This window comes from Rhea americana, unplaced genomic scaffold (assembly GCF_003343005.1).
Source record: "Rhea americana isolate MKP2758 unplaced genomic scaffold, rheAme1 scaffold_443, whole genome shotgun sequence".
Classification (NCBI taxonomy): Eukaryota; Metazoa; Chordata; class Aves; order Rheiformes; family Rheidae; genus Rhea; species Rhea americana.
Window position 1 is genome coordinate 26,976 of NW_028186583.1, and position 27,150 is coordinate 54,125.

The 27,150-nt window shown below is 40.7% G+C and overlaps 1 protein-coding gene across 1 annotated transcript in view; it reads right to left on the reverse strand.

Annotated features, from left to right (window-relative positions):
- The window catches only part of SMARCC1 (SWI/SNF related BAF chromatin remodeling complex subunit C1), a gene marked incomplete at its 5' end in the record, with an annotated part of 101,025 nt that overhangs the window by 20,010 nt on the left and 53,865 nt on the right, over nucleotides 1-27,150 (reverse strand). Inside the window, 7 exons of the mRNA XM_085315922.1 lie at nucleotides 1,210-1,468; nucleotides 4,754-4,888; nucleotides 11,301-11,455; nucleotides 12,337-12,451; nucleotides 16,039-16,094; nucleotides 25,397-25,558; nucleotides 26,251-26,509. Of these exons, the coding sequence (XP_085172048.1) occupies nucleotides 1,210-1,468; nucleotides 4,754-4,888; nucleotides 11,301-11,455; nucleotides 12,337-12,451; nucleotides 16,039-16,094; nucleotides 25,397-25,558; nucleotides 26,251-26,509 (1,141 nt within the window). The remainder of the gene's footprint in view (nucleotides 1-1,209; nucleotides 1,469-4,753; nucleotides 4,889-11,300; nucleotides 11,456-12,336; nucleotides 12,452-16,038; nucleotides 16,095-25,396; nucleotides 25,559-26,250; nucleotides 26,510-27,150) is intronic.

Genomic DNA, 27,150 nt, shown 5'->3' on the forward strand with positions numbered 1-27,150 from the left:
GCTTTCAATCTATCAGGAACCATAACCCTACCTGTTCTTCACAGCACTCTCCAGGASAGATTAGCTCTACTGCGCTAATGCAAATAAAGTGGAGTTTAGGGGCTTTTTGTTTGCTTTATTTGAGACATTCTCCTTTGTGCAAAGAGGAAGCAAACAACAATACATACCTTTTTATCACTGCTTTCAAACTCAGCATAGCTCTGTTCTTCCTCTGGCTAAATCCTATCATTCTTCCCTCCTTGCTGTGCTTTATTCATTCTTGCTTTGTTGCTCTTGCTGGCTCTTTTCCTCTTATTGTTGCTCTCACATCATTTCCTATGCTGGGCCTGGAACATCTCTTCTACCACATCACAGGTTTCTTATTCTTCCTTTCTAAACCCCTTCCCACCACAGCTTCATCCTTGTGCAGACCTTCCTCTGCTTAGCTTCAGTATCTAGAGTTTTCTCAACTCAATTTTAACAATGATCTCTTTCTCATTCTTTATTCACACACTGTTCACAGACATTCTCTAACTGATCACAAGACTTTTGAGATTATGTTCTCTGTAAAGCAAAACTTTTTTTTTTTTTTTTTTTTTTTTTAAATCAGCAATAGGTTCACACAAAGCATTTATGGCTCTTTAATGGACACCAACATGCTGGAGGCAGAACAGGAGATAGGCCTTGCTATTTTTATACCGTAGGTAGCAAAATCTTGATTCCTTTTAGTTTTCCTACTTTTGTAATACAGATTTTGACATCAGAAGTTTCAGAGCTGTTTCACCTCCATAACTGGACGTTGGATTTGCCTATCTAACGTATCAGGTYATGAGGAGTAAAATGCCGAAAAGCTGGCTTACCATAACTTTCTGGCTTTTTGGTAACAGCCTAAAAGTAATACAATGTAACTTGTGATGCCATATATTCCAAGATTACCTGGACTAACACAGAAACAAGACACATGCAGTCTGGCTTGTCTGCAACAAGTTCCATTCATACATCTCGTATTAGAACAAAAATTAAAAAATGAAGCTGCAATACAATCAAAGCTAATCATTCTAGCACTAAACTGTTCCCATTTCATAAGAAACACCATTATAAAACACTGCATAACACAGAACGCCCCTCACGCTTTGTCTATTTTTATCTGGTGACATCTCTTTCTCTTCTTTTAATCTATTATAAATGGTGATGACTAACATGAGGGGATTTTCTCCTTCCAATTCCTACCTGGTTGTGGTGGGTGAGGTGGTGGCATTTGGTGGTGCATCATTGGGTATGGAGGGGGCTGCTGATGAGGCAGTAAGCCTGGATGTGCTGGTGCTCCAAGGGGGTTCATGCCAGGCCCACTGGAATGCTGGTGAGACTGCTGTGGGTTCTGACTGTGCTGCTGCTCCATTTGCTGACGAGCCCTTAATTCAGCGTATTTCAGTTGCTCCATATGAAAATTCTGGCGTTCTGTCAGCAGCTGCTGTCTCTGCTGTTCTAACTATGTCAGAAATGGGAAAAAAGGCAAGATGAAGATAATAGTTAAAAACATCAAAACATTTAAAATGATATTTCTATAAACAATAACACGGAATCTTGGCTATCCTACTGACACCCATCTCAATCTGATATGCAAGAGGCTTCAGTAAAGGGAACAGTATTTTCTAGCTTGAACAGATAAGTTCACCTTATTTTATCTTAAAGAATGCCTCAGTAAAACATGATGCCTCATGACACAAGAGCTGTGCAGCACATTCAGCCTTAATGCACTTGAAGCAGCTGCTTCCTTCCTTCTTTATATTGTCCTGCGTGTTGGGATGGTGAGAACAGGATCACTAAAGAAATTTTCTAAGGAGAAATCAAACCAGAACATGCAACAGTACGTGCTCAGTGATTGCAGGTAAGATCCTACTCTGTATCTGCATTTTTAAGCCTAAGACTCAAACAACATGGTATCCAAACATCATTGATTTGGGCAACAAATAAGAGTACTATTAAAAAACTTATTTTGTGTTAGCTGGCTTAAATTGCGTAAGTTATTTTCTGTTTAATTATGAAGCATGAAGTTGGAAAGCAATGATAAAATGAACACAAAAGAGTTTAAGTTTCACTATTGAACATTTATATGAATGATCACTTTGTCACGGTTAAGGAAATGTATGCCATTTGACAATTCATTTGTACGTGTTACTCTTAAGCAATTGTACAAACAAATCTATGGTGCTTTTTTAATGTTTTTCCTTCAATTTGCAAATAAGTATTTTAAAACACAGACCATGAAAGGCAGGTTGCCAAGGAGACTTCCATCTTGTGGAAGTTCTCCAAAAATCCGAAAGCTCCATCAATACTTTGTGTTAGCAATTTGACTGCTGACAAAACATGGATGAAAACGGCATTCTCTTACAGAGCATGCATTCATCAACAGAACCAGATACGGAGAGAGCTGATGAATAATACATAGTCCTTGTTGGGGGCTGTTTTTCAGCATGTAGGGACTGCAGTGTGATTATTCATGCTGCCATGCTTCCTTTGTCCTTGACCAATCCGATACGCTACTGGGAGGAACCTGGTACAATGAAGAGATACATACAGCAATGGTGCAATTGCACATGCATGAAAACAGATTCAGTAGGTGGCAGGCAGTTCACACAAGAATTATTGCAAATGACCCAGAGAGGTACTGCCACACCCTACTTTCTGTATTGCTTTATATTCCTGCTTCTTTCTGATCACAAAATTGGTCAATTTTTAGGTACACATTCATGAATACTACACTCTTGACCATCTTTTTCCAAATTTGCAACAGCATGTTTTTGTGCTGTTGCAAAGTGATTCACAATTAGAAGGGACTATTATGGGCACTTAATGTATCCCTATGCAACAATCATTGTACTACAACTCCATCTACAGCAAATAATTCCTCCCTATATAGGAACAGAAGACTGCATTCATTCCTCCGTTATTACAAATTCTGGGTCAAAAAGGTGCCTATCAATAGAATTCCAGGTTACACACAGAACTGGCAGCACAAACTGTTTCAAATTATAAATTGAAGCAAAGATATTTTGCCTAATACTTAACACACTCCAGTCTGCAGTACTTTTTTTTTTTTTTAAATACAGGACCAACTTACCTTTGCTGCAAGACAATCAGTGTAGGAATAAGGACACATGCAAAGTGTGCAATAACACTAAGGAAGTTTTTGGTTTAATTAAGTACACTAAATATCCACAGTGAAAAGGAAAAAAAGACTTGAGTTTTAGCCATCAGAAGCCATGGTTGCCTCTTTTCTTTAAGAAGGAAAAAATAAAACTGTATGTACATTCTTAAAAGGCAAAACGTCATATGCCTCAAAATAGAAAAAACCCTGTTACTATAACCAAATGCAGCCCCCAAGTAAAGAATTCTGCAGAGAACCTTTTCAAAATATTTAGGTCCATTTCTTGAGCTGTCAATCAGCATCAGAAGCAGACACCACACTGAAACGGCTGAGGGTGCTGAGCAATGAAGAAATTCTTGCTGACATTCTGCTACAACAAAGGACCACATATTGTCAAACTATCAACATGATTAATGCCAAGGTGAGGATGGAAGTTCCATTAAAATCACATGGTAGGGCACAGGGAAAAACCCCTGGAATCATAAGTCACCATCTTCTCAATATATCTACAGTAACAATGTATTGACAAAAATCTGCTAAACAACACAGAAACCCCAAATTTGCCTGGTGTCCAATTAAAAAAGTTTCAAGCCATTTTACAGTAGAGGCAGAGAAACTGTGCTATATGGAAAAGAACACTCAGCAATAGGTGCATGAGCCAGTTGCTGACAAGCAAAGACAGCATCTCTTCTATATTATAATCTAATTCTAGCTTTGGACAAGTCTTGAGTGAAATGCCACTAACAGTGTTACATTATAAATTAGGTCCTGTTTGAGATGCACTATATATGTTTTAGGGTCACTATCTTTCAGCTGGGTAGACCTCAATCAAAACCTGTGCCCTGGCTTACTACTTTACTGGACTGAAGACAGCAGCTAATAAATGTCTCACTTGCTTTGCCTGCCCAGATCCTCTTCTCTTCTCTACTCTCCATATCACTTCACTGTTTTCAGATTTGCCAATCTGGCTTTGTTCTGTTTTGATACTTTTCTCTTCCCTAAGAACAATCATCTTTTATTCAGCTCTTGATATTACTGTGTCTCTCCCTTCTCTTCAAGCGGATATTTCCCTCTACAATTCAGGCAATTTCTTTATAACAAAAGGAGAAACTTACTCCTTTAGCATGCATCCTTCCGCTGCTGCATCTCATTTTGAAGATTTTTCCAAGAGCTACTTAGAACACCCTCTAAAAACTGAACTACATATTTGAAAACAAATCTCCAGTTTAAACTGGGTCAGGAGGCAAACAGTCCTGGTTTCCCAACCTTCTAGGTAGACAGTAAGGTATACATCCACTTCATCCCCGTTACAGGGAAAAAAAACATTAAGTCAGATATTGCTCACATGACGACMCCTCATAAATGCTCAGTTCTCTGCTTATGCTTAGATCAGAGGAATTAGGATTAGGAAGCAAACCCAAAATACAACTTGTTTGCTCCTTGTCTTTCAGGGAAGATTCCAGATAAAGAGAGGAGTCAAACACTGTAATGTATGGTGTAATTAAGAATTCTAGCTGAGGTATGAAGAACTGCATAAAGGTGAGGAACAGCTGAATTTGCTAGTTTTCCAGCTGCTAGCATATAGGGGTTTAATCCAGAACTTCAGAGAAGTATTCTTCTACTTACTGCCTCTTTCTCTCTGTCCATAATGGTTTCCAACTCCTCAAAATGACGAAGTTTTATCTCCAGTTTCTTCATCTGTGTTTCCACCAAAAGAGCGACAAGGGACTTGATCTTTCTTTCTTCCACTGCTGCTAGGTGCTGAGGGTAAAATACAGATTATTTTGTGAAATTTGTGTAAAGCAAAGACTGCTTTAAGGGAATGAATAACCAAGTATTCCTGCATCTAGCTTTAGCCATTGTATTTCACTTCCGAAGAGAAAATAAGACTTCACATCATCAATCTTATGCTCAAAACCAGAAACCCATGGAAGATTAAGTTTTTAATACATGCATAGGTGTCAAATTTTAACACAAAAGGCATTGTGTATGCTCGCTCCCCGTAAGTGATCCAGCTTTGCCTTAAAGCCTTCTGAACACTATGCCACAGACAGTACTCTAAGAAGAAATGCAAACAAGGGAGCAAAGGTTAGGTCATACCGAGTCAGCTGAAAGCCATCCAAAATGCTTTCACCAAAACACTCCCATAGGAGAATGAACCACAGAAGCATTGAGATGACTCTTGTATGCCTTTGCCATTAAAATGTTTTTGCTTAACTAATTTAGAACCTATCTAATTAAGCATATTTCCATTGCATTCACAAACATACCACTAGACTGTAAGCCTTCTCAGAGCAGCTGTTCCACTTCAGGCTGGGAGAGAGCTGGCAGAGAAATCTTTACATAGCTATGCCTGTCTAGTGGTATAGGAATTTCTTAAAGGTAACTCAAAAAAACAAAAAACAAAAAACAAACAAACAAAAAAAACCCACACCTCCAGCTTCCTTTTATAACAAGGTCCCTTAGTCCTATTTCAGTAGAAAGCTAAAGACAAAGCTGTATTTAAAGAGTGAAAAAATGAACTGCAGATAAAGGCAACCAAAGACCCCTCGTGAGGCATTAGCTTTACCCTGTAGATAATTAGATACAAGCCTAGAGAGGATTAATTGTTTAAATATTATATAAAAATGAGACAGCCCTAAAATGGCTCACAGCTTGCTGCTTCTCACTTGGGGGAGGGGAGGATAGAACCGCCAGTGTTTCATGTTTTCAAGTGTGAAAGACAAGCATGTTAATGATGCCCTCTGCTAGTGTTTGTTACAAGCTTACTGCTCAAACTGAAAATACAGGCAGGAGGTAATACCCATCATGTGCACTGCTTAAGAGTTTGGAGACTCTCGCTTAAGAGAGGGAGAAACAATTCAATGAAGTTTCCTGCCCACAATGTCTAAGTAAAGCCCTACTGGCACATTCAAGAGTTGGGGGGGAAGACGGATTGGCTTCTCAGAGCAGAAAGGGTGAAGGCAGAGTGAGACAAGGAAAAAACAAAATGCTGGATCTCTCGCAGCTCAAGCTGCAAATGAGGACTCACTAAACAAGCTGTGCCCCAAACCTTGGCTCAGAACTTGGAGAAATATCAAGTTGGAGAAACAAAGTGTTGTAGAACTCYCTGGTAATACTAATTATCAACAGGATTTCTCTCAAAAGTTTACAGTGTTCCGTTTCCATCACTGACATGTTTTGTCATTTGAGAGCATTCACCTCTGGTAACACACCAACAATCAAAGTCTTCAGAAAAAATCAGTAGATCTAGAAAACAAATTCAAGACTTCAGAAACTAATATGAAGCTCTCAAAAATTTAAGTTTCATTTAAAATAAGGTACAGTTCTAGAGAACTAGAATGATCCCCAAAGTTTATCCAAGAGCATACTGAACAGCCTTCTGGAACGGCACTTTGGTAAGTACTGAGCAAAGTGATTAGTGTGTGCCTATGTGATAGGATCCTAAAAGGGAGAGGCATCCAGGAAAGCCGGTTGATATTCAAGGATCACATCCTCCAAGCTCAAGGACAGCCCATCCCAGTGAGCAAGAAGCCAAGCAAAGGGGGCAGGAGACTTGTATGGATGAACAAGGAGCTCCTGGCAAAACTTAAAGATAAGAAGGAAGCACGCAAAAGGCGGAAGGCAGGAACAAGTAACCTGGGAGGAAGATAGGGGTATTGTGCAGGGACGGGGCAAGGAAGGCGAAGGCCCATTGGGAGTTTAGTCTGGCAAGGGATGTCAAGGACAGCAAGAAGGGCTTCTTCAAATACATCAGTAACACAAGGAAGACTAGGGGAAATGTGCTGAATGGGGCAGGGGCCCTTGTGACAAAGGATGCAGAAGAGGCTGAAGTCCTGAATGCCTTCTTTGCTTCAGTCTTCAAAGGTAAAACTGGCTCTCAGGAATCTGTCCTTGGAGAGCAGGGAGAAAGTCTAGAGAAAGGAAGATGTTCCCTCGGTGGAAGAGGAATGGGTTGGAGATCAATTAAGCAAACTGGACATCCACAAGCCCATGGGCCTTGATGGGATGCAACCAGGAGAGCTGAGGGAGCCAAACAATGTTGTTGCAAGGCCACTCAAATCATCTTTGAAAGGTCGTGGTGATTAAGAGAGGTGCCTAAGGACTGGAAGAAAGCAAATGTCACTCCCATCTTCAAGAAGGATGACCTAGGGAACTACAGGCCAGTCAGCCTCATCTCAGATCCCTGGGAAGATGATCAGGAGCAGCTCATCCTGGGAACTACTTCCCAAAACATGAAGGAAAAGGTGATCAGGAATAGTCAGCATGGATGAGAGGAGAGCAGCACCTGTTGTCTACCTTGGCATCAAGAAGGCTTTTGACACACACTCCCATAACTTCCCCATGGGAAAGCTCAGGGAGTGTGGGCTGGGTGAGTGGACAGTGAGGTGGACTGAAAACTGGCTGAATGGCCGAGCTCACAGGGCTGTGATCAGTGTCACAAAGTCTCATTGGAGGTCTGTAGCTAGCAGTGCCCCTAGGGGTCAATACTGGATCCAATCCCATTCAACTGATTCATCAATGGCCTGGATGATGGGACAGGTCACCTTCAGGAAATTTGCAGATGACACAAAACTGAGAGAAGAGGTTTACACACCAGATGGTTGCGCTGGACTTCAGAGGGACCTGGACAGGCTGGAGAGATGGGCAGAGAGGAACCCCATGAAGTTCAATAAAGGGAAGTATAAAGTCATGTCCCTGGGGAAAAATAACCTCATGCACTTGTACAGGCTGTCGGCTGATCTGCTAGAAAGCGGCTTTGTGGAGAAGGACCTGGGAGTACAGGTGGGCAACAAGTGGATCACCATGATCCAGCAATGTGTCCTTGTGGCTAAGGTGGCCAATCCTGGGCTGCACGAGGCAGAGCACTAGCAGCAGTTAGAGGGAGGTGATCCTGCCCTTCTACTCAGCCCTGGTGRGGCTACACCTGGAGTGCTGGGTTCAGTTCTGGGCTTCCCATGACAAGACATGGAGCTACTGGAGCAAGTTCAGCAAAGGGCCACTGAGATGATGAAGGGACTGGAGCATCTCTCGTATGAGGAAAGGCYGAGAAAGCTGGGGCTGTTGAGCCTGGAGAAGATGGGGCGGTGGGGGGAAGCCTACCAATGCGTACAGATATCTGAAGGTAGGATATAAAGAGGATGGGGCCAGACTCTTCTCAGTGGTGCCCAGTGACAGGACAAGAGACAACAGGCACAAACTGAAACACAGATAATTCCATCTGAACACAAAGACTGAGCACTGGCAGAAGTTGCCCAGAGAGATTGTGGAGTCTCCATCCTTGGAGGATATTCARAAGTCATCCGGAGAGATTCCTTGACAATCTGCTCTAGGTGACTCTGCTTGAGCAACCTCAATTCTTCTGTGATATTTAGAGGGAAGTAATGGACATAGACCTAAAAGAATTTAATGTCAGTGAACATCATTTAGTATAACAAATGTCATCTGTACGAGAAGTTAGTAACTGAAGTATCTTTCGTGATATAGAGAGTCTTCTGAGGGTCACTTTGCCTTTCTTAACATACAGTATTTTAATAACAAAATCAGATTAATATAAAGTCAACAAGGCATACAACTAGACAAGTCTCAAGATATATATTATAAAGGAAATCATCAAGGAAGTTTTCCAGCAGAGACCCAAAATAACTATAGCCTGACACTACCCAATACTTTCTTAAGAAGAAAGCACAAATCATTGCTAACTTTGCAGTTCACAAACTAACAATCTGATTAGCCTGTAAAAAGACAACAGGATGTAGCTGCCAGCAAAAAGAAGAAACATGATTTGACCAACAGGGTCCCCTTTTATTCCTGAATTTTATGTTTCTGCATTCCTACATGTGAAAGGAAGAGTTGATAATCAAAGGATTTTTAATTCAGCAGGCAAAAGAAAGCTATGCAATGGTTAGCATTTGAAGCATTTCAGACTAAAGAGAGAGAAACAGCCATGGAACAATTAGAGGATTACAGGGGATTCACAACTGTAGTTTTGATATCAATATCAGCGTCTTTTAGAAAACACGTATTTAATCTCAACTATCTTAAAACAGAAATTCAGAGAAGTTATATGGTCAGCATTATGCAGGAGGTCAAATTATGAACAGAACAGTCATTTCAGGCAGCGTAAATGATGGATCAACAGCTCCAGCAGATCTGCAGTTCAACCACACAATGGGACGAAAGGTAACACYAATCTACAGAAGAGAAGACTTGTATTTTCCATCATATGCCACTATTGCATAAGGAGGAAAAGTGAGCTTAAACTGACTTAACAACCTGAGAAAAATTGGGGAAAAGTGAGGGGGCTTAAAAATACCAACTGTGTTTGTACAGAATCTGTAAAAATGCACATGAAATTGCTGCTCCATTCTACATATAGGAACTTATTAGCAAGGCTCTCCCCTAGATGAGCACATCCCCTAGACATCATTTTTAGATAAGCAAGTGGCCCCGCCAACGAGTTGTCCTATCTCAGGAGAAGGAATTCAATTGTCTGCCTTTAACCCCCGTATCTTCTTAGGCTAACTGCAATATTCCTCTGATACAAAGTTGTTTTATTGCGATTTTATAACAGACTTACAACTCTGGTCACCTGAAGAGCTGAAGTTTAGTACGAAGAGTTGAACTACAGTCTGAGACAAGATGATACAGCTCACTGAAAACTTTAATATTGTCTGAGGTTTTAGTGCAAACTGAAAGAGAAAATTCTGCTGAACTTGAATTCAAGCCTGAAGTATGAACATCATAATTATAACTTAATTTCAGTAATATATAGCTACAATTCTGCTAGAATATTATAATGAAAAACTACCATTAACCCCTTCTCCCTCTAGTCCTCATAACCAATGGAAGAACAACATTCTTCAAAGCCTTCCGTAAAATACAGATTAAATTTCATGTCTTTTTTTGGGGAGGAAGAAGGGGGCGGGGAAGAGACTTGGCTGAAAATACCTACAAGTCTGATGAGCAGAAAGTAAGTTACTCTTTGTCAGAGACCTTGATGCTTGGAACACCATAGGTTCAGACGCACATAGACAAAGCGATTCACAAGGAAGCCAGCTAGCATTCAGCAGTTCACTGAAATAACACCACCAAAGTTTGCCTGCGAAGTGGGATTTCCAGGTTTTAATGTTTCAGTAGCAATGCAATGTAGCTAGGGTGCCTAGCTATGGTACTACACAATGTTGAACTTTTGATTTTAGAATCTGGCTTGAAATATAATTTTGACAAGAAATAGTTTCAAATCTCATAGTTTAACAAAGAAGGGATCCTACATCTTATGACAACACCTGTCACCACACTATCCTTACGAGATACACAAAAAGTTAAATCCTTACGAGTTGAAAGAGATTAGACTGGAAAAGTCAGTACAACACATGCAATACTTCATCACGTCCACCATTACATCCTGAAAAACTATCAGGAAATTAATCACATCCATGCTTTGCTTTTGCTAGCTATAAAGTAGATGACATGCAACATAGCAGTGAAATTGAGTAGTATAAAACCCAAACTAGAACTTGAATCCAACAAATATGTAAAGAGGAAATAGATTTTGGAAAAAAAGATACCAGAAGGAAGCAAAAACCAAAATGAAGCAGAACATGCAATTAGTAATAATGTAAGTGAAGCTGCTGGACAGAACAATGATTCAAATTACAGCTCTTCAAGAGACTACAGACAACAAATACAAATTTAAAAACATGTTCTTGTCTTACTCTCATTACCAGATATACAGCACTTCTAATCGTAACACTGGAATTGAGCATCACAATGTTTTTACAGAAGGAGTCCCAGTACAGATGGTTTCTGTGACTGGCTGAAGCTCATAACAGAACAGCCCATGGACACAGCCAGAAAGGGAACAGACGGCTTCTGCCACCTATGCCTTCAGCATTACAACCAGATTTAGACAGTAGAGAAGCCTTCCCCAAAAAGTTATGAACATAGTTTGGGGCCATTTCTTAGGGATGGTCAGACTACATAAGCTTACAAGAAGTAGCCTAAAATAAATTATATATAATTTCATTTAGGAGTTCAAGCAGAAGAAATGGAAGATGGCACTTACGCTCTTTCAAGGTATTACAGATTAGAACACCAAATCCCACAGGACTGGAATAAAGGACTATTTTAAAGAGTTCAAATGTGAACTGGATATTCACATAAAACAAACCTTTGCTTTGGTGGCAGCTGAGGCAAGAGCTGCAGCTGCAGCTGTAGCTACATTTCCTTCTGAAATTTCATGTTCCACTTTCTTCTTCCCAGCCTCATTCTCTTTGTCTTTGCTTGCATCAACATTCTCCTTGTTCTCTTCTGCCTCCTTCTCTTCTGAAAGAGATTGCCCCCAAATTTGTTACTTACATTCTCCCTTTGTCAACAGTTATCACATCTTGCAGGGCAATTCCACTGCACACACTGTAGTCAAGCAAAGCTATTCATCCACACACTGTAACATTCCTATGTTACGGTACTGCTATAGTCCAAACGCTGATACAGCAATCCTAAGAGGATCTGGTCCAATGGTAACTTCAAAAACTTTTAGTTTCCATCCTGTCTACTCTTCTTCTACCATCAGCTTACTCTGTCAGAACAATATCTGCTGCATTTCAGATCAACCCTACTACTGCACCTATTTTTGTATGTAAAACTAGACATGTCTTGTTTTACCTGTGGCTAAAATACTGAACGTAAGTTCCAGGCAAAAATAATATATCTATGTGGTACAAGTAGAACATGTTAAAAATAAACAGCAAGAATAATGTCTTAAGTAGAAAAAAGCAATTCTCTTTAGTCTATCAAAGGAAAGGCTCTGCACCACTTCATAGGGAAACTGATTTGGCAGATTAGCTTCTAAGTATAAAAACAAGCAATCCCATTTCTTTGCATCAGAAATGATCAAATGGTGTGGTAATACAGAGTAAAGAAAAGAATTTGTGTGACTTATACTCACTTTAATATGACAACTTGCTCACCCAGTCACTATAAAAAACATGACAGACCAATTGCAGTCCAAAATGAGTTCAGGAAAGGATTTAGTGCTTGAGGTTTTGCGGCAAAAATAAACCAGAATATTTATCACTGAACCATGAAACAGCCTGATATGCAAGAGGAAATATTTCTGCCATAGTTAAGTTTATAGTCTATTCCAACCAGTTTAGAGGCAGGCTATTAAAGCTAACACAGCTTGAGGAACAGCTGGAAATCATTACCTGGCTTGGCATCAGCAGTCACTTCACTATCTTGTTCTTTTTCTRGATTTCTCTCATTTTCTCCTTCTTGTATTTTATCACCTTCCTCAATTTCACTTTCCCCTTTGTTTTCAACCTGAATGGGATGAAAGATTGTTTGAAAAATGAGGAGCTATCAAAGACATGCACTGCTAACTTGGTTTATAGCTTTCAAATTAGTTCATTAGTACAAAGAGATAAAAGGCTGAAGGTTATCAAAATGAACTTAAATAGCAGTTATTCATAACCAAAACCTGAGTAAACACACTAACTGCTAAACCATGCAGTCCATCAGATTTGGTAATCCAAACCAGATGCTTCACCTGCAGGTACAAGAAATCCTCAAGTAAAATGGTAGATGAGAACACGTTCTGCTCCCTTACGCTGTTGTTTTATTCCAATAGCTTGCACGTAAGTTTTATATCCTTTCTATTGTTTGCTATGTTAACAAAACGTTTATATAGCATTCATTCATCCACATCTTTTCTCTAAACTCTGCAGAACTCATGGTCACAACAGCATCTTGTGGTAATAAATGCTACAGCTGAATTGCGTATTACATGAGCATATTTTTTGTTTAAGCTTTGACCAAGAAGTCTTCTATACTTACATCTWCCTAACTTTATTTAACTGTTTATCTGAAAAGTAGCATAAGAACCATCTAAGAACAGAGTGAAAAGCAGTATCAAAACTATACATAGCAACCATTAGGCTTTTGGTCTTTCAGTCACCTGACTAAGCATGCAACAATTACCAGCTGCTGCAGACACACTAAGCTCATATCATTATTATTTAGCTAAGTGGTGTTCTAACTCTTAAATGCAGTTTAGGTCTGAAGCAATCACAGCCACAGTCATTACAGTAGACTGTCTGAAAAGAGATACCCTACACTCTGTGGAAATAGTGTTATAAAAAAAACCTCAGACAATTGCCTTCTGGTAGGCAGACTCAGTACGTAAGAAGTCATTTCTAAAAATCTGATCTCTACTGGCAGGATGCATCACACCTAACATCAAAAGTATCCACTATGCACACCTATAGTCAAGAGTCAACCCACACTCCTTGCGAGGTTTAAAAACCCCACGCACTTCAGGGCGCAATTAGCCTTTTTTAAAAAAAGCATCTGAACACAAAGTGAGGTGATTCGTGCCCTAAAGCCCATCGGCTTTCTCAATATTATGACAAGGAGGAGTCTTACTGACTAGCTCAGCTACAGATACCTTCATTTAACCAGCCAGGCAAATCCCCCAGTCAGGTAGAATCATAGAATCAGTAAGGTTGGAAGGGACCTCTGGAGATCATCTAGTCCAACCTCCCTGCTCAGCAGGGTCACCTAGAGCATGTTAGACAGGGTTGCAGCCAGGTGGGCCTTGAAGATCTCCAGAGAAGGAGACTCCACAACCTCTCTGGGCAACTTGTGCCAGTGCTCCGTCACTCTCACAGGGAAGAGATTCTGCCTCATGGTCAGGCGGAACTTCCTGTGCTTCAATTTCTGCCCATTGCCTCTTGTCTTGTCACATGGGACAACTGAAAAGAGTTTGTCCCCGTCCCCTTGACGCCCTCCCTTCAGGTACCTGTACACACTGATCAGATCCCCCCTCAGTCTGCTCTTCCCCAGGCTGAACAGGCCCAGCTCTCGCAGCCTTTCCTCATAGGACAGATGCTCCAGCCCTCTGATCAGCTTTGTAGCCCTATGCTGGACTCTCTCCAATAGCTCCATGTCTCTCTTGCACTGGGGAGCCCAGAACTGGACACAGGACTCGAGATGAGGCCTCCCCAGGGCTGAGCAGAGGGGCAGGATCACCTCCCTCSACCTRMYGGCAACACTCTGCCCAATGCACCCCAGGAGACCATCGGCCTTCTTGGCCACAAGGGCACATTGCTGGCTCATGCTCAACCTGCCCCCCACCAGCACTCCCAGGTCTTYCTCTGCAGAGCTGCTCTCCACAAGWTCAGWCCCCAGCTTGTACTGGTGYCTRGGGTTATTTCTYCCTMGGTKCAGGACCCTGCACTTGCCCTTGTTGAACCTCAGGAGGTTCCTCTCTGCCCAGCTCTCCAGCCTGTCCAGGTCCCTCTGAATGGCAGCACAGCCCTCAGGTGTGTCAGCCACTCCTCCCAGCTTGCTGTCATCAGCAAACTTGCTGAGGAGGCACTCTGTCCCCTCATCCAGGTCACTGATGAAGAAGCTGAACAGGATGGGAACCAGTCCTGAGCCCTGGGGGACACCACTAGCCACAGGCCTCCACCTGGACTCCATGCCACTGATGACGACCCTCTGAGCTCTGCCTTTCAGACAGGTCGCAATCCACCTCACTGTCCACTCGTCTAACCCACACTTCCTGAGCTTCTCTAGGAGGATGTTAAGGGGAGACAGTGTCTTGCTGAACATCCACAACATCCACTGCTCTCCCCTCATCTACCCAGCCAGTCATTCCATCACAGAAGGCTRTCAGATTGGTTAAGCAGGATTTCCCCTTGGTGAATCCATRCTGSCTGCTCCTGAYCACCTTCTTTTCCTCCATATGTCTGGAGATGACATGCAGAAGGAGCTGTTCCATCACCTTTCCAGGGATGGAGCTGAGGCTGACCAGCSTATAGTTGCCTGGGTCCTCCTTCTTGCCCTTCTTGAAGACTGAAGTGACACTGGCTTTCTTCCAGTCCTCAGGCACCTCTCCAGTTCTCCATGACTTTTCAAAGATGATGGAGAGTGGCCTGGCAACAACATCCGCCAGCTCCCTCAGTACCCGTGCGTGCATCCCATCCGGGCCCATGGATTTGTGAACGTCAAGCTTGCCCAGAAGGTCTCTAATCCTATCCTTCACAACCAAAGGAAAGCCTTTCCTTCTATGGACTTTCTCCTTCACATCCAGGCTGCAGGATTCATGGGGGCTGCCCTTAGCAGTGAAGACTGAAGCAAAGAAGGCATTCAGTAATTCTGCCTTCYCTGTATCCCTTGTCACCAGGGCCCCCGCCCATTCCGTAGCAGGCCCACATTTTCCCTAGTCCTCCTCTTGCTACTGATTTATTTGAAAAAGCCCTGCCCGTTGTCCTTGACATCCCTTGCAAATACATAACTCACGTTGCCAAAGCTACGTCACAGCTCTTACTGACAATAGCCTCATTCAGGTCGCCTGTTCAGCTCCACACAGCATACCCCAAAACAGCTACTAAATACTGAGAGTTACCCAAACTACTCAAATTTCCTGGAAAGCCCTGATCTCTTTCTGGTGACCCTGTCAGACCTGGAAACGGTATTCAACTTTGAAAAAGGCAATTTGGCACAGAACAGACAAGCAAGGCTCCCAAGTGAAGTTTTCTTTAGAGCACTAAAAGCCATGAACCATGCCATGCAGTTTGAGGCTCTACAACTAATTTGATAGCTCCCTTTTCACATTTTCTCCCAGGTACAACTTTTTCCCTCAGGACTGGAAAACTGAGCACTATGATGGCTCATTTCAGTTAACCCAGCAAAAGAAACATCTCCATATGACAGAAGACTAAACCACTCTTAAGAAAATGAAGTACTATGAAAACTGAAACTCTGTGGACGCTGTTCACTATGGATATATACACTGATCAGYACTGTAATGCTTCCTTTCTAATTAGACATTTTAAAATATAATAATCCAGATTTCTAAGTGTCAAAAATAGCTCTTCAGAACCAGCGTACCAAAGCAAGCTTACCTTTTCAGACTGTTGGCCATCTGCGTCCGTTTCCATTTTTTCTTCTTCAACCCCATCTGATAATACAAATCAATAAAGTAGTTAGAATTGCCACAATATCCCTTTATYATACTCAATATTTTAGAGTTAACTAAAATTTCTTCTTCTACACTAACAATGGTTTAAGGAAAGCACATACCACTAAACTCCTGGAAGATCAAAAGGGCTACTACTCTACTTAAAAGATTTAAATTTACATTTAGACTTGATAACAGATTTCTCTTTTCAGTCTGATAAGCAGGACAAAGCATTCAACTACCTATCCTCTACAGAAACACCCTATTTGCCTGTAGAGAGAAATCCCCCAAATCTGTCCATTTTAGCTGTATAAAGAACAGCTTAATGCCCAGTTCTACAGTATTCAAGTCATACAGTAATTCCCATTGGTAAGTCACAGTATTATAAAATGTTCTTCCCAATACAGCCAATTTGTTTCTGTAGATGGTTGTCAGTTACATGATTAACCTCAATTATAGTGCTGCCAGACTTGTAATTCCTCCTTAGCACCAGATCCCCTGAGCTGCTTTTGCTGAAAGGTCTACCCAGAAGTGCCGTAGCGTTGCAGGTCAACTGAAGATTTAAATTCCATTTTGTGGGTTACACAAATACCAGGGTTCCGGGTTAACGTTCTCCAAAGCAGACTTCAAAATAATTATTCAAAGTAACCTTAAGTTCTAGCTAATCTGTTAACTAACTCTGTTTTTAAGTGTTCAGGACCTCTCACTATTTCCTGCTCCCCAGATCACTGGATTTCAAGGTAGTTAGCCATTATCCTCACTGGTTTTGATACAAGGTCCTGCACAGTGCCTCATTTCATAGCCTTGGTGCATGTTATTYTGCATAAACTTCATGACTAACTGGCTCTTAAGTACCTTAATACTCTTTGTGCTGCTCCTCAAAACATTTCTTGCCAGAGCACTCAGAACTGTATTTAGCCCATCAGAAACACACTGAAAGAGGATATGGTTTTTAAAAAGCAGTTGCTTTAGAACTTCTGCATCACATGAGTTACCAAAAGGAGAGCGTCACAGAGCACGCTGGACAAAGTATCTTGTTACCGACCAYGATGCGTTAGTGCTTGCTGTCCTACATGTCACAGTCTCAACAGTCAAACAGAGCCACAGACCCCACAGAATCTTAACCGAGCAATGAAGCTTAAAAGAAATTAGWCTGAAGATGTAGTTCTGATACATGCTCTTGGAAAACATCCTCACTCAGACTCAGACCACTCATTCCCTTGCTTCCTCCTCAGCTGTAACAATACCAGTATTTGTGAGTTTTTACTTAAGAGTGGATCAATGAAATTTTCCAAGTTAAACCCAAACACTTGGAGCTTTTTCCCACAGAAAGAGTGCTGTATGGCAGCTTCTCCTTGAGAGTCCAACTGAAACTTCCTAATTAGGTGTTAAACAAGACATGAATCACATTTGAGCATAATGTTGGCTAGATATAAATCAAGAAAACAACATAAGTTACCAGCTCATAGTGTTTTATTTCCATCCAAAATACTTATCCAAACAAATGAGAAACAGAACTGAGGCTGAATGAACACATCTGACAGTGTTGCCACAGGACAGTCTGCTCATTCCCAGCTGTAAAAAGCTTTCCAAGATGCTTTAAAAAAGGCAGAGTTGGAGCTGCACCTTCAGTGCTGATACTAAAGATAATTGTATTGGGTCAATTCTTACTTCCCCCCAGTGGTCTGAGGTCTTGCTGACATATGCTGTAAGACATGCAGGGTTCTCTGTAAAGCTGTAACGATTGTGTTTTGTGAGCTGCAAAAATTTCCTTCACTGCTCCAGGTGGTGAAGCTTCCACTTTACACAGTGACCTGCACTTTCAGAAAAGGATGTGCACATGAGACCACCTCTGCCAAGACTGACTTGGAGCAAAGGCTCCCACGTGCACTCTGAAATCATGCAGTATTTCCTCAGAGAAAAACAGCATGCCGAGCTTGTGCTCAGAGCAAGATTCATCCAGAGAGCAGAGGCAACTCACCCGCATCACTGCAACCTCTGAATTAGTCAAAAAACCCACAACCCTCTACCTGCTGTCTGACCAAAAAAGGCCTCCTCTATTCAGAGGCCAAAACAAAAGAGCACACATCATTTACTACACTTTCATAAGAAATTAAAAATATTATATGAACTACTTGGACACTTGGCAAGTTCCTTCACTACCATGAATGAAGAGGACATAGGGTGTGGGCAGCATCTACTGCATCCTTTAAGCTTCATTATCCAACCATGGGCTTCCTGCTATTTCTCATTTATTTTTTGGCGAACTCAAACGAGCTCTTCAAGCTAACCACCTCTTATTTATCCACGGACTATTCAGCTTCAAATAGCTATCACAGAGACACCTGCCTAAACCTACAGCCAGACCACCCTCTGCCTCCAAGTTACAGCTTGCTGCTTGAGTAACTGCTGACCAGTGATCCCATCCAGCTCTGGCATCTACACAGGCAGATTAGATAACAGCCTAATCAGTATACAAACAAGTGAGACCAAAATGAGATGGCGGGGGAAGAAACCCACCTTCTGTCAGTGCTGTATCAGAAATATTGCTACCATGCGCTATGGTAACAATAGTATAGTATAGTATAGTAACAAAAGTAAGTATTTTAACAGTAATTAGTTTCATTCCCAGCTACACATTCATATCCTTAGAAAAAGTCTCTTGCTGCTGACCGCTGGTTCATTCATTAGGTTATTCTTTTAAAGAACACTTAAATAAATGTTCCAATTAATGATAGGGGCAAATACAGGCCTCTCTGGCACAGGAGGACGACAAGTGGACTGATGGAGAACACCATGAAAGTGTCTTGATAATGTATTATTTCTTCCTGGCATTCTGCACAGATTGTTTAGAAGGCCAAGAAATACTGATCAATTTGCAGCACCTACCCATTCCATAAAGACAGGTAAGAAGGAAGCGTCAGAACAATCTCTCGTCCCTTGACTAAAATCCTATCAGGTATCTTAGAGCTGCAAGAACAGAAACTCCAGTAAATTAAATATACAGGGGAATTACAGAGAGCTTACTTAGACCATGGGATACAACACATGCTGTCACACAAACATAAAACTGCTGGAGAAAAGCCCTGATCCACCTCTAAGACAGCTTCTAAAGACATTAGTTGATATACAGTGCTCATTTTCTGTAATCCTCATTTTAATGGTAATTCCCATGTGTTACACTGAAGCAAAACAGATGTACAGAGAGTTTTCCTTTAATAGCAGTAATTCTGTACAGAAGCTAAGCTTTTACAAAGTTCCTTCCATATACAAGAAAAATGTATTTAAATACATGACTGAAAGAAAGATTTTCCTCTTAGCTTCTTTTAAGACGATAAACCTACTTATCTGAAGTATTTGCCACCATAATTCAATTCATGGAGGCTAGGGACACATCTTCTCAGAAGTTATAGCTATGAGTTAGGATTTGGTGACCTAGAAATGCTGTAGGGGAAAAAAAAATCTAGATTATATTTTCTTCTCCAGTCTCCCCTTTAACAAAAAAAAAAAAAAAAAAAAAAAAAAAAAAAAAGGAGAGAAAGAGCAGAACACTCCAAGTGCAGTGCTGTTGGTTTAGTCGAGTGTAAAGCTAATGAGCTCCCACTAGGAAGATACTGCACAGGAATACACACATTTTTCTGGTGCAGTTTAGACTAAACACTGAAATTCAAGATTTTTAGTACTGGGATATAGTAGAATGTAAGAAAAATAAAAAAAAAAGAAAATAAATAAATAAATAAAAGAAATTGCTCTAATTTTGTATAAAAGGCCCAAAACTTAACCACAGGGAGAAACAGAGCAAGTCTGAAGTCCTGATTCATAGAAAATCCCAAATCAAGTGTGAAATAGGTTGGAAAACATCTAGTCTTTGGACAATTTTAAGTGGTATGAGACGTCTGTCTTTTAAAAAGCTATTTTTTCCTCTGCAGAAACTATTCTGCTCTGGGTATCACCTCCAAGAATAGGGAGCTCTGTTTTCCAACACACAAAAAATTTACAACCGACTCCTAAGGAAGCCCATTGACTCTAAACAGAAGTTAAACTGACTTTAGATCAGCAAGGAAAACTATAAAGTATTTCCACTCAAATGATTTACAGCATCATCAGCAAGCTGAGACACTTGCAGCATAAGCAGATAATTAAGTTCCACTGTCATGAGAAGAACTAAAAGCAAAACCTCAAATATATATGCACAGAATCACTAGCACAAGCTTCAACTCAGCAAATAGTTTACAGATGCCCTCGTGACAGCCTTGTCTCCTTTGTTTTCACAGAGGCAACACACGCACACAGCTTATCAGAAATCAGGCCTCAACATTAACATTTAATTGGGAGGAAAATACCACAGCTATAGAAAAATCCCTGGGTCTGAATATGATAATTACGCTATTATCTATACTGTAATTTTTATTTCCCACAGTAAGTCAGGACTCCACAGGCACCAGAGCTTCCTCTGTTTGTGCTTTACAGAGCTCATACACGTATGGCATGATAACCAGGTGAGCTTCCCCAGAGAAGGCTACAGAGCTCCCAGAAAGCTGGGGCAGCATTTGTGCATGCTGCACCACGTTATTACAAGAGGATTAATGGGCTCAATCATCCGACAGTGCTGAACTAGCTCACAGGCACCTGGATGCACGTGAAGTGAATGAAGTATTCAGAGACTGTTCATTTTAGCAATGTTTGCATTACTTCAGAGTTGAATCACACCCTGGAGACCATACAAGAAATCAGTATGCCAAAAGTGAACAGAAATAACTGCCCCTCTGTTCATATACTTCTATGTATACCTTTCTAGTATGTGTATTTGAGAACATGATACAAAATCATCCATAAAGTGTTAAAATTTATCTTCCATTTAAGTCATGGTTGCAGCAGAGTCAGTAAATCAGAATGCAAGTCCCTGAATGCTTGCTATCACAGCTGAGTTGCAGCTTGAAGCATCTATACAGTGTCAGAGGAAATACTTTTAGCAAAATACTAGAGTAAGAGCTGGAATGCCCAAGTAACCATCTCCAGCATGGGCACTTCAGAGTGTGCCTTGTGCCTCATTCAGCGCACAGAAATGCAGCCAAGGGAAATCACGTTTGGGAAGTGATTAAGAAAGCCCAAATACTCAGTAAAAAGCCGACACAAATCCATCAGGATCAGAGATGTACTGTATGTTTCCTTCTCTGGGGCTTAATCATTGGCCTGGAGAGTTTGGCTCCTTGCTAGCTCTCCTCGATTCCTTTTTTATGAAAATAGATGCAGCGTATCTTCACCTATCATATTCTATAACCTACAGCTGGGGCAATACCTTGAAAAGTAAGAGACAGGTTTTAAACCATTCAGACTAAATAAAGAACTGATTTCAAGTCTGCTGCCTGTGCAAATATTCAACCCTTCAGCTAGCAAAGGCAAGCCTTGTCCTTGTCACATGCCAGTATATTCGATGTCATCTAGCTTCCCCTTACAGTTATAGGCCACCCATCCCTTCTCCGCACTGCATCTTGTTGCTGCAATTTATACTGAAATTAAATACMATGTTGTGACATCATCTAAAGTATGCTAAACAGATTCCTAAATCTCACTTACTTTCAAGGCACTCAAGGATCCTGGCTTAGAACAAAGATGACCACTTGAAAAGGAAAGTCAGGTTAGACAATGCTCCCCTCACATACAAAGAAGCTTTTATGACAAAGCTAAAGATTTTTTTTAGAAGAGACATCTTCCCAGGACCTTGAAGGCCAAAGCTGCTGCTGCTCCTGATCATCTCCATATTCAAGTAACTTCTTTGACCTTAAACACCAGAAATTAAGCACAAGCTCACATATGACAACCTATTCATATCACTCAATCTCACCACCTACCAGAATGGGCAAACAGATCAGAGACAAAAGAAGAGTAAGAGACGTGGTAAAGAAAACAGCCATCAAAAGACCTGCTGAATGTTTGATTAATGTCCCTGAGACTTGAAGAGAAGTCATGAATAACTCAAGGAACACTTATGTTCATTAAGACCAAGCATCGCTACTTTAGCTATGTTTACAATGCATAATGTTTATAAACACTTGTGTAATTTGAAATCTTAGGGCAGTAGCCTTACCTGGCTGGACAGAATCCAGGCACTACCATGTAATGAAGTCAAAGATTACGAAACTACTGACCTGATGACCAAACTTCTACAGTTCACAGTCTTGAGCAATCGCCTCAAAGTCCGTTAGACAAAATGATTTTGAAGAGACATGACAACTCCCTTATACAACTACAATTTTATATGGAGGATTACAGAGGCAGAAAATCCATACAGAAGTGCTACCTTGACAGTTGGCTTGGCACAGAAGTGAAGGACAGCATCAACTAGAAAGAGATACACAAACCACCTCCTGCCTACACATGTAGGTTATATGCTTGAATGTTTGGATAGTCTGAAGGACTCAAAGATAAAGTGATTAGCTAAAGTTTAATAGACAGCAACAGAGTGAAGGCTGGTTTAAAGAAAATTTTTTCTGGACAGCTTGTATCCAGAGGGCATTGAGATGGCTACATTATAATACAGGCTGCAGTATTTGGATGCTGCTTACTTTCAGCAAATTATAACACAATCCTTCCCAAATGCTGGGGAAAAGTTAGCCTTACAACCACAGAGCACATTTCACAGACACAAGTAGCAGATCTCTATCTTATACTAAAAAACGTCAGTGCAGAAAGATGAGGTTAGGTTCAGTTTTTACAGCAATGATGATCAATTATTAAGAGTGATATAATCCTCCCAGCCTGAGAAAAGGAGCTCTAGGTGACCTTGGCTGACACTGTTTGCCATGCTTACCATACAAGCTGAACCACTTGAGTCTGCTCTTAATTCTATTATGGCTTTACTACACCAGTTTAAAAGGAACCATCAGCAGCTTTCACAAAAAGCTAACAGTAAAAATCCCTTAAAGAAAAGACTCCTAGTATTAATATAAGTGCCTGCAATCTGTTCAAGTCATATTTCCCCCTTACACATTACATATAATTCACCAATATGAAGAGTTTTCAAAAGACTATGGCGCTATAATATAATTTTTATTTCTAACATATACCAACTGATGAACTTTAATTACARTGTGGAACCCTAAGTAGATATTTTTAGATCTCCAGGGCGACATTTAGATACAATACTTCAGGTCTAGTAATGCAGAACATAGCAAGGTTTCAGCAGCTGTATAACACAAACTTCTTCAACATACTAAACACACCTCTGCAAGTGCAAACTATGGATTCTTCCCCCGTGCCCTCCAGTGCAAAGCTGTTTTGGAGGTGGAAGGCACTGCAGATTGTTGAGTGACCCAGTTCACTCTTGCTGAGCAGCTCCCCCAGGGAGAACCATCTGCTGTTGTCCTAATTTATTCCATTAGTCACAGCCCAATACAAATCGCATTAACTGCAACAGGACAGTATTAGTTATAGAACTAGCCACAGAGCTCATTCAGAAATAATCATGTTATGGTCATCTGTTCTCCAACTCTCCTTACTAAGTGACAAGCACTTCAAAAATGTCTATTTGCAACTTGTGTGCAAATTATCCTAGCAAAAGGGCTAACTGACAGAGCAGTGGTACTACCAATGGTGTGGTGATGGTAAACTTCCACACTCATCCAGCAGGATTAAGAATTAGGCTCAAAGTACATACTGCAATAAAGCCTGTACTTTGAGAACATGAAAAGGAGAAGCAAATAAACCCATAGTTAGGAAAAAAAAATTATGGTAAGCTTTATTTTAAATTGACCATCAAATTTAACCCAGCCCCAGATGGAGTAACATTTAGATTTGTTTTATAACACATTTGAAAGTAAAACTGAAAGATTTGCCCTTTCAATAGTTTTGAAATAGCTTTGCTGTCTTCGTTTTGCAGTACTCTTGCACCACACTGACACAGAGAAGTAGATATTCCAGATGTCACTGATGCTAGGAGTTCCCTTTCTGGGACATACTCCACATGTCTCAAAGCTCTGAGATGCCTCACATCACCTCTGCCCCACTGAGCGTGGGAGCGACAAAAGATGGCAGAAGGGCTGAGTGGCCTGTAATTCATTTCTTTATAAAAACGTCTTATTCAGTTAAGCAGTATTTTTAAATCAGATTTAAAGGTGTGCTTTTGCATTGAACAGAGCACCACAAATAGCAGACCCACACCTTCAACTGTATGCTTAGCAGTCAACAGCTGAACAACAGAATCAAAACCCCAGGTCCCTTATGATCCCATCACACAATCTGGCACTTTGGTCATGTCCATAGAGAGAGTGACAGCAGGTCAAGTATGGGATGCACGAGTAYAGCTCAAACCACATTTTTTTAGTCAATCCAGAGCACATTCTCTTCAGTTTTACCCAAAGCAATACAAGCTTTTAAACACATAGGCGCTACATTCACCAAAATGTTTGTGATAAACYGAACAATATTAAAAGATCTACTGCCAACTGGTAGATCTTTACCAAACTCAGGAGATGAAAGTCTGAGAAAGCTAAGCAGGTACRTACAACTGTCTTTCTCTGTACTCACTGTTCTGTTGTGACACAAATTGGAATCAAATGGAAAGAGGTTTCACTAAGCGATTTCACTCTATATATGAGTTGCAGAATAATATGCTTTTACTCACCAGAGCTCTGARTAAACTTGTAACTAAGTTTAGTAAAATGGACTTTATACTACAGTATCTACTGAAGTATTACCATACATAATATTTGATTGAAAATCAACTCTAAAATGGGAGGTTGTTAGTGTAGTAGTATAAATGGACAAGAGTAGAGTCAAGAACTCTTGTCATTATTGTATACCAGTCTACCATTGCTCTTCTGCTGCAAGCACTGTGGGCACTGTACTCGGAACACAAGTTACCAAAAGCAGTGAAAGAATATTGTAGGTCCATCAAGAGCTTGAGAAGCCAATAAAATCCAGTGTGCTTTATTGTAACCATAAKGTCAGAAAGGCAGCATTATCTGCTCTAACACCACTGTAATATCCACAAAATCGGTATAAAAATTTTCCCCTCTGATATTCTTGCCCACTCAACTTCTACGCGTCCCAAGCAATGGCATTTCCACTGAGTCACAATAGGAAAATAAACTGTCAAAACTAAAGCTGCTCCTAAATTCATTAATTCAGTGTCAAGAGCTAATAATCCTGTAGCAAGCAGAGGCTGAACGACCTGCCCCMACCACTCCTTACCACAATCTTTGTTTTCTGTTGGAGGTGAACTTACGGTTTATTATGAGTCAGAAGGAAATGTTTAAGAAACCTGATTTGCACATATTTCTGCACTTTGATAAACAGCCTACCGATCTTCTCTGGCTCATCTGGACCTGTTCCAGCAATGCAGCTGCTCTCCAGTCCGTATGTTGGATCCACCTTCCCAGAGGCTCTTGCTGCCTCCTGTACTTTCTTTACATGAGCTTCAACTAGTTCCAGGGGTACCTCCTCTCTGACTCGAGAAAACTCCTCTGTTAAAAATTGCACAGAAAATGTTGTGTTGTGTGTATTTCATAGCAAATTAAAAGAATTTTTAATTTTCTCAAATCAATGTGCAGGTAGATCTCATGACAAAAATCTCAAATATATTTAAGTTCCCTCTTTTCACATTAGCTAGTGAATTTTCCTCTCAATTGTGGTAGGAGACAGTCTCTTTCCAGTTATAGAAACTTGCCTTTTACATGGAAAAAGAGAAAAAAAGTAACRGGAACTATTCTGGCAAGTTTCTTGGAGGTCATACGTAACTGTCTGATTACGTAAACAAGCAAAACTGGACAACTGGAAGCTTAGTACTGAGCATTTACACGTAGCTAAAATAACATCAATCTAGGCAACACCAGCTACTTCAGTGGTGCTTGCAAACACTTAACAGTTAATGAGCACAAAAGGGAAATGGAAGCAATCTTTAGATATTCAAGGGCTTTTAAGAGCTATTCTAACTTGTCTGCAAATTGGCAGTATCAGTAACAAGCAAACACAAAACTGGACATTAGTAGACTTGTCTTCTACATGCTTCCCCGCCCTGCTCCCCCAATTTATTACCCTTCCAGAAGAAGCTCTGCAAAGCAGTTGATTTTAAGAGCAGGCTAACATGGAGCTCCAACTTGTGAAGACAAGGTTAAAAAAAAAAAAAGGAAAAAAAATCACTGAGACAATCTCATACCTAATGCAGCCTTTGCTGCAGCTGATGCCACCCGAGGATCCACCACAGATGCCAGAAAAGCAACAGTACTCATCACTGGATTTCCAGACTGGCTGAAAGGTACAGGCTGGTAGGCCAGTGGGCCAAGAGATGCATCAGAGTTCTCCAAATAAGGGTCTTCAATAGGAAGTCTCAGAAAATGTAGAATACACTCATCTTGAGTGCGGCTCCCAACATGCTCCGAGACTTTGTTCCAGTCGTCTTTGTACATCTCTAGAGCCTGCAAAAGATGAAGGTTACTGTATATACATCAACCACTTGGGGAAGCAGGACAGGGAGACCTCTTTATGTAAAAGAGATTTTCAATACTAGTTATTTGGCGATGGAACAATAAATTAGAATCAGACAACTATTTTAATCCTGATTTTCCTGGTAGCAAAATTGTTCTGCAGAAGAAATATGAATGTCTCACTGGGATGTCAGTTAAATTTAAACTGCAGGGATCATTATGCAAGTTTTATGTTGTTACTTTATCAAAAAAATTGTCAGAAGATTTTGAATCTACCAATAGCATTTGCATAGTTATTGTCTCTCCCCATTGTTTTCACAAAAAAAGAGCTTTAAGAAATAAATTTGCTCATCTTACCAAGTCTTGCTAATTCTTTTAATTCTCTGATCTACTCCCCCCGAGGGTACTCTATGTTACCTCATTTATGTGCTAACATGCTAGGCTTTTTAGGGGAAGATCAGTATTTATTTCACATATATGCACTACCTATCACAGCGAAGTCCAGTTTTCAGATCCAACAGATGTTCAGAAAAATGCAAGAGCAACAAACCAATGCACCAGGAAAAAAAAAAAAGAGGAAAATATTCTTCAACATGCAAGAGTGGCTTAAATTTGCACATGCATAGCCTTTC